Source organism: Lytechinus pictus, chromosome 2, assembly GCF_037042905.1.
Source record: "Lytechinus pictus isolate F3 Inbred chromosome 2, Lp3.0, whole genome shotgun sequence".
Lineage (NCBI taxonomy): Eukaryota > Metazoa > Echinodermata > Echinoidea > Temnopleuroida > Toxopneustidae > Lytechinus > Lytechinus pictus.
Window position 1 is genome coordinate 28,519,683 of NC_087246.1, and position 7,818 is coordinate 28,527,500.

The following is a 7,818-nucleotide window of genomic DNA, read 5'->3' on the forward strand; positions in this document are numbered from 1 at the left end:
TGACTGTGTTGGAATTTGTCATCAGAAATATTTGCAGAATATGTTGTTCAGTAGTGGGCACCAATCCTCTTTTGACATCCCACAATTGAGAGAATATAATTATAAGCCTACATTATCTTAACCGTGTACCTTTATAAAAAAGATTAATGGAACGAAACAAAATTTCCAATCTTTGAAATTATAATGAATAAATCCAAGCTCATTTAGAATAAGATGTTGAATAAATACCCCGACAACTTGAATACCATGGAATAATTTGAATGTCGACCAAACCGTCATCGTTATCATGTTTTTTTATACCTTCAAATTTTTTCTTTGAAAGTTACTGTACTATCTGGCAATAGCTCTACACAAATTTCGCTCTAAATCGCATTGATAAATAAATAATGTTGCGATGTGTTATAGATTAATTATGAACATCAACATGTTACGAAAAAAGACATAAATCATGACGTCATGGCGTGCGATAGGGAATCTGTCACGTCTGCGTTTAAGCTTGTCCGGGTAGTACACCACAACAGCATTGTTCAAGTGTTCCTCAGTAAGCAGTGTCCATCAATTGCATTTATAGACACGATAGTTGTCAAGGAAATAAATCGGAGTGGCATGGCAAAGGAACTAAAAAGTTGAAAACAATAAACCTTGACGCAACAAAGATGAATAATCTCGCTTTGTCACTCCTGATGACTTGGTAATCTTTTGAGTCTTAATGATAATGCCAAGTTCATTCCATTGAATCCATTCAAATAATTCAGAACTCCTTTTCACCAAACTTCCAACACTCCAAGTGACATTTCAATCTGAAAGGCCTCCTGGTTTGTGTTCAGTAATGTAGCATGTGCGTAGTTGATCAAACCATGGATCAAACTCTCCTACACGTGCAGCACCTTCTGTCTTTATGACTGGCATAAATTAGATTTCGAATGTCTTGATCGCTCCCGCGGTCGACCAGCTAGAATACGATCACGAGCTCTGAAGCCCCGTCATCTCTAGACTGACATCCCAGAGCTTCTTGGCCAGGCCTTGATCCCTTGCTGTCCTGGTGAGCTTCTGGACCTGACACCCCTTGAAGAACTCTCCAGATTGATCCAAGATATCGTCCGATACTGCACAGTGGATGGATGTCTGGGCACCCTCCTTGACTGATTTGAGGAAGAAGAAGGAGATCAGAGGGGCGAGTGCCCTTAGCCAGCCCGCCCAGTTCCGCTTGATGTCCGTATTGACTGAGCCTGAAATAAAAATTATATTCGATTTATCTTCATTAGCCTTTTCTTGACAGTCAGCATGTTGTATTTCGTAATACCACGTAATACCACGAGTTTGTCAAAATTGTGTTCATTTCAGTCAGATATGTTAAAATAAATCGATTAAAAGAAACAACACATAAATGAAAAACAACACCTTTTGACCTTTTTAGGGGAAAAACCCCGAAGAAACAAAAAATGCTTGCTAATGCTATAGACAGTATAAAGTTTACATGGCAGGATAGTATGACGTATACAAAAATTGTTTTGAAACTTGGAATTAAACTTCCTTTTTAAACAAAATAAATGTCTTATTCCTAGCATTCTAGGAAATTATAATCTTCTTTCCTCACCTGGGTGTAGGCTAAAACTGACGACTCCCGTGCCGGCCATGTTGGCGGCAAGCTGCCTGGTGAAAAGCACGTTGGCTAGCTTGCTCCTCGCATACGATTTCACCCGACCATCATTGATCGCCAGATGCTCGAGGTCGAGCTTGCCGAACATGTAGGCGTCGGAGGAGACGTTGATGACCCTGGATGGCGCACACTTCTGAAGTTTGTCCAAGAGGATGTTGGTCAGAAGGAAATGACCGAGGTGATTGACACCGAAGACGAGTTCATGTCCCTCCTCGGTGCGCAACGAGCCGTCGTTGATCACGCCTGCAGAAGTGAGATAATAAAATGTGATTAATAAAAAAAAAAAAAAAATCTACAATTATGAATTGAATGTTGCTCGTCAAATATGATTGATTATCTTGGTTTTCTTCTTTATCAATTGGTATACTCCTTCCTCCATTTACCATTTTGAAAATTGATGTTAATATTTTCGGAATGTTACGCCGTAGTAAAGCTACAAAGCATCCAACGACATTTGTCTTGTTCAATTAGGTAAAGTTAATGATATGAAAAGGACTTAGGCCTACATACGTACAGGCCATACATACTGACTTTTCTAGAAAAACTTGGCTATATAATTAAGTAAATTATATGACCCATAATGATCAATTTTCCATTTATTAACGTTAAAGGGATGGTCCGGGCTGAAGATATTTATAGCTTAATAAAAAGAGTAGAATTCACTGAGCAAAATGCCGAAAATTTCATCAAAATCGGATAACGAATAACAAAGTTATCAAATTTTAAAGTTAAGCAATATTTTGTGAAAACAGTCGTCATGAATTGGCTGATGATGTCACATCCCCACTTGTTCTTTTGTATTTTATTATATGAAATTAGGTTTATTCATTTTTTTCCTCCAAGAACTAGACAAATTGGATTGACAACTGATATAGTGCGTTAGATATTTATTGCTGCAACTTATTTCATTATAAGGGAGACATGTTATTCACACAAGTATGAAATAATGAAAAAAATATGATTTTATGTAATAACATAAGAAAACGGAAAGTGGAGATGTGACATCATCAACCCACCTAATGAATATTCATGACGACTGCTTTCACAAAATATTGCTTAACTTTAAACTTCAATTACTTAATTATTTGTTATCCGATTTTGATGAAATTTTCGGCATTTTGCTCAGTGAATTCTACTCTGTGTATTAAGATATAAATATTTTCAGCCCGGGCCATCATCCCTTTAATGAAAGAGAATAACCCTCACACTGTCGAAACGCGATATGAAAATAATAATTGAATCGATAGATAATTCAAGATCGGAGAAATGGCTTGACTCTTGGTCAATAAAAACCATTCATCAAATGGTATTGTAAGGATTCGTGTTTCCACAATTCAATTACAATTTAAAAAGACCAGGTAATAGGTCTTGATTCATAGAATTATAAAGGAAACGGTTTGCTCATTCTCGATACAGATTATCAAAATTAGGTCAAACATAAAATAACTTTATATAAGTTTTCCAAAATCCTTTTTTTAATATGAACACAAAAAAGACCACGGCCAATGTGTTCTAAATAAGTGATATTAAGTCAAATTGTTTATGGGAATGAATAAGATCTATGTAGGTCAAATCATAAAATTCTTAGCCTTAAAGTCCAAATGATGAAGGGTCGAATGAATGAGTTATTCAAAATAACTTTATTTGATGGACGTATTGCACTTGACCATGTTGAACAAGTGCTGATGATTGAACTGAATATCAGAGAGCTCAAATATTAATGCGATTGTTTTGTTTGCATTTTATTCTAAATAATTATGGTGAAGATTAGGGACAAAAGAGAAAAGGTTCATTCACAAATACAAAGAATCTAACTTTTCTACAGGCCAGAAATCGATTACCTGGGAATTATGAAAAGTTCAAGGACAAATGACAAGGAAGTCAATTTCAACTTTTGACAGAAAACTCTAAACGACTCCAGCAGTTTACAGTCTTCAATTTCGTTCATAATCGAAACGAGCAAAAGGACAATTATTAATCTTGACATTTATCTCGATTGCATCAAAAGATCGAAGATCATGTTTTGAAATCAATAATGTTTCGGGGAGCAGGGTTAGACCACGTTTTACTGTGTCCATTGGGTATATGATGAAAACCAGGAGAGCTGAGCAGACGATCGCTTCCTGCACTTTTTACTTGACCTTGAGTTTGGGCGGGAAAACTTTTTATTTGTGCTATTGGAACTTCTTCATCGGTTAGCAAATCAAGTCGTTGATTGCCTTGCCTTCACATGTCATTGCTAAAAGGTTAAGGTTTAAATTTGAAGTAATATTTGTTTCATTTCCTCCGCTGAAATTTATATCAAATTGACAAAGTCATTTTAAACTGATTTCCGTGCATTAACTCGTATTACTCTTTAGCATTCAGGAACTTGAAACTTTTTTTTTCTTTCCATCTTTTAACTCCTGATATAATAGTGATTGTTTTCAGAAATGGTTGGGTAAAACCCGCGGATGGAAACTAGACACAAACACAGGGGTCCACTTTTATCTATCCATTTACTCCTATTAATTTTTGAGGTATCCTTGTCCACATGCTGCATTGTCATAATCAAAGGCATAACTCATATAAGAAATTATGATCAGACTTTGTTAAGGGTGATTTGGTCGTGGCGCACATTTTCTGATAACAGTCTTGAATGCCATTCATGTCATGAATGCGGTAGGCCCATAAAAAGAAAATCTATCTCACCTGCATTGTTAACAAGAATATCCAACCTCTCTTCGGTATTGTTAAACTCCTGGGCAAAATGGCGAATGGAATCAAAACTGGCAAGGTTAAGTTTCATAAAGATCACGTCATCGTTTCCCGTACTCATTCGAATATCCTTTTCCGCTTCTCGGCCCCGTTCAGCATCGCGACAGGCCAGGATGACACGGGCTCCTCGTCGGGCTAGGTCCCGCGCAGTTTCCTTGCCAATCCCTGTATTAGCTCCTGTAGGGATAACAGTATTCGAAAATAGGAGAAAACCAGTTTTATAGCTTACTCTGATACCCCCAATATTTTAAACTGTCCAATGAGCATTTCATATTATATGAAATATATAGGATAGGGCTATACGGTATTGACTATTTTATTCAATAAGGGAATATTCTTAGTCATCAAGCACATTAACTACAGTGAATTATAAGAAATAATATAGAATAAGGTAAATTGAGGTAAAAGAAATATATATTTATTATTTATCTGTTCGTGTTTTATCAAGTGCAAAATTCATGGTGGAGGGTAGTCCGGTTCAGTTAAAACTGCTTTACCGCGGATTCCTCCGAAAAAAAGATTTAGGGGAAAGTAAGGTAAAAATGAGGTCATAACATAGAAAAAGAAGCAGAATAAACAAGGCAAACAAAAAGACACAAAATAAGCCAACAAAATAACGAAATTCATAGTTATTGTAAGAGATAACACAATTTAATTGTAAGCAATGTACCAGTCAATCAAACCACGGATCCGATCAAACAAATTGTTAAAGTATTTCAAATGCCATGCAATGGTGTGGTAGGCCTAAGTGTCGTGAAATGATAATCCATGATTCTCGAAAACAAGTATACCTCTGAAAAATGACTTGAGACGTATGCAGATTTTATAATAAAAAATTCATGATTTTATTAAATAATTACAAAACCGATCTTATGTAACAAGCGATGGATCAGTTTTTGTCCAGATATATTATTTTTTCCTTCCAGAATCTGCGTCTTCTTAATCACCATCATTGTCATCATCATTGTCATCATCATCATCTCTTCGTCGTCATCATCATCACCATAAGCATGATTAGCTACTCGATTACTTGAATAGCGTGGTAAAATAAGAAGACTAAGCTTTATATAGGTTATTGTAAAAAAAAAAACAAGACCGAACTTGTTCAAAATGAAGGCACCGTTATTGAAAGATTAGTTGGCAATTTCTCCTGACACCACATAATACCTGTCTTTGTTAGACTTTAACAAAATCTCTCGTTCGTCAAATCAAACAGAGCAATATACCAACTAGGATCAACGCGGTACTTTGATGAAGATAACAAAGGCCCACTTAACAAAAGATAGGGGTAACCGGTGACCCCCTCATCCAATATAGCTGGTAGAAGACGTCACACGCCTGAAGATTTTCCCATGGAGAGAAAATTAATGATCATGATCATCATTTTTATACAGTTTACGATGACTGTGTCTCTTTCGTATTGCATTAAAAATATAATTTTGATGCAAACCATGCTGATTTTTCTAGAAATGTGAATCAATAACGAGTTTCATCCAATTTTAGTTTCATTTGTCTTGACATTATTATTTCTTTCCACGAAGTTTTTATCATTAAAAATATTCTGCACTTCAGAAAAGTTTTAACCAACAACTTAACAAGTCAGTATGAAGCTATGTATATACCAAGCGCTGAAATCCCCACTGGTACTACGCTCAATATCTTTATTTAGGTTCATATGGTAACTAACCAACCAAATATATATTTTTTAATGTGTTGGCTATATTCTAGTCTTTTAAACAGAAAATTATTTTCCTTCGCACCTAAAGTTGATGTCCCTATATGCTTGAACCCCATATGCATAATCGTGACATTTTGTAGTTTATCATCGACACGAGCATCCATAAATACCACAATCCTTGATGGGGGATGGATATGACTTATGATACCAATAACCTATGGCCTTTGTTATCTAAACAACAAGTTCTTCACACTGATAACTATCCATTTCTTGCTCTTTTGATAACCATTTTAACATCTCAAAATGTCAAGGACGAACTACTGTGATACTGTCTATTCGGTGCTAAATTACGATATCTTGCAAAGGCTATATAAAGAAATAGTTAACAATATACATTCTAATATCAAATCATTTGATGTGAAAATGTTTAACATCGGAGAATAGACAGGTGACAGTCCTTGTCGCTATTGTCTTGGCTAAATTGGCATATATTGTTCACACAATCAATATCTTGAATAGCAGTATAATAAGCAAGGAGACTATTCTTTGAGTAAAATAATCAATTCGACCAACATCCTGCCCCAGTTGATTTTCACTTTATAGTGATATGACCGAGTAACTTGTTTCAGCTTTGAAAGTTTGTAAAAAAAAAATATGAAAAGAATGTCATTATTTTAGATTTGATTGTAATCTACAAATCCTCACCTATTGGCAGTTATTGTTTCGTTTATTTCGAAACAAAATGGAAAAATTACAATAACAACAACAACAACAACAAAAAACCAATAACAAAAGTATGCAATTAATTGAATAGTAACTAATTGAAATATTTGGAGTATAAAATTATGGGTGTATGTGTGATTTAATATTATTGCAATTATTCGAATTGATTAAGAATGATTATAATGATGAGAGATGACAGACATTCAAGGAAGATTCCATATCTGAAAAATGAATTCTTCCCCATTGTCATCATAATTCTTACCGGTCACGATAACTGTCTTCCCATCCAATCGCTTGGGACACGAGCACCTATCAGCGACCTTCACCACATAGTAATAGAGAGCGACCACGAGCACCACCATCATCAAGCCGATGGTCGTCCACTCGAGGTCTCCGCGCTGACCGAAGTCGGGCACCCGCTCCAAGCTCAATGTACTTAAACTGATCATGGTGACACGACGATGACGACGACGATGATGATGGCTCTGGCTACGAAGATGGGGATAATGGAGGGTTGGAGAGGATGACGATTGGCAGGGTGAGCCTGACGATGACGAAAATTAACCCCCCTGTAAACATGAACATGAACATTAAAAACTGACATTATTGATTGCTGAATTTAATCGTAAAATAATACACAAAGAACATAATAAGTTAATATATAGGCTAAGAAACACAAGATTATTAAGACAACTTTTCACCCTTACTGCCTAGTGGGAGACCAAACTTCTGGGGAATGAAAATATTACGCTAAACAATGTGCTTACGAGTTACGAGAGAATTTGAATTTGGAATGCTTAAAATGTCCATATACTCGGAACCGGGGAGTCAGTTTACACTCCTACATTATGAATGCTGCTTACCTGTGAGACGAAAATGCTGAAATCAAATCGAAGATGATAATTATCCAATTGATTTATCCAGGCATCCGAAAAAAGAGCGTTCGCGGCGGCAAGGAAAAGAGTTAAGAATTGAACTCCAATAGATTTGAGACAAAATG

At 35.9% G+C, this 7,818-nt stretch overlaps 1 protein-coding gene across 1 annotated transcript in view; it reads right to left on the reverse strand.

The window, feature by feature from the left end:
* Positions 1 to 287: 287 nt before the first annotated feature.
* The window catches only part of LOC129254457 (retinol dehydrogenase 12-like), a 7,925-nt gene continuing 394 nt past the window's right edge, over positions 288 to 7,818 (reverse strand). The window contains exons 1-5 of the mRNA XM_054892921.2: positions 7,682 to 7,818; positions 7,081 to 7,387; positions 4,352 to 4,594; positions 1,598 to 1,903; positions 288 to 1,229 (exon numbers count right to left, since the gene is read on the reverse strand). The exon at positions 7,682 to 7,818 is cut by the window's right edge and continues 394 nt beyond it. Of these exons, the coding sequence (XP_054748896.1) occupies positions 964 to 1,229; positions 1,598 to 1,903; positions 4,352 to 4,594; positions 7,081 to 7,267 (1,002 nt within the window). The 5' untranslated portion in view covers positions 7,268 to 7,387; positions 7,682 to 7,818 and the 3' untranslated portion in view covers positions 288 to 963. The remainder of the gene's footprint in view (positions 1,230 to 1,597; positions 1,904 to 4,351; positions 4,595 to 7,080; positions 7,388 to 7,681) is intronic.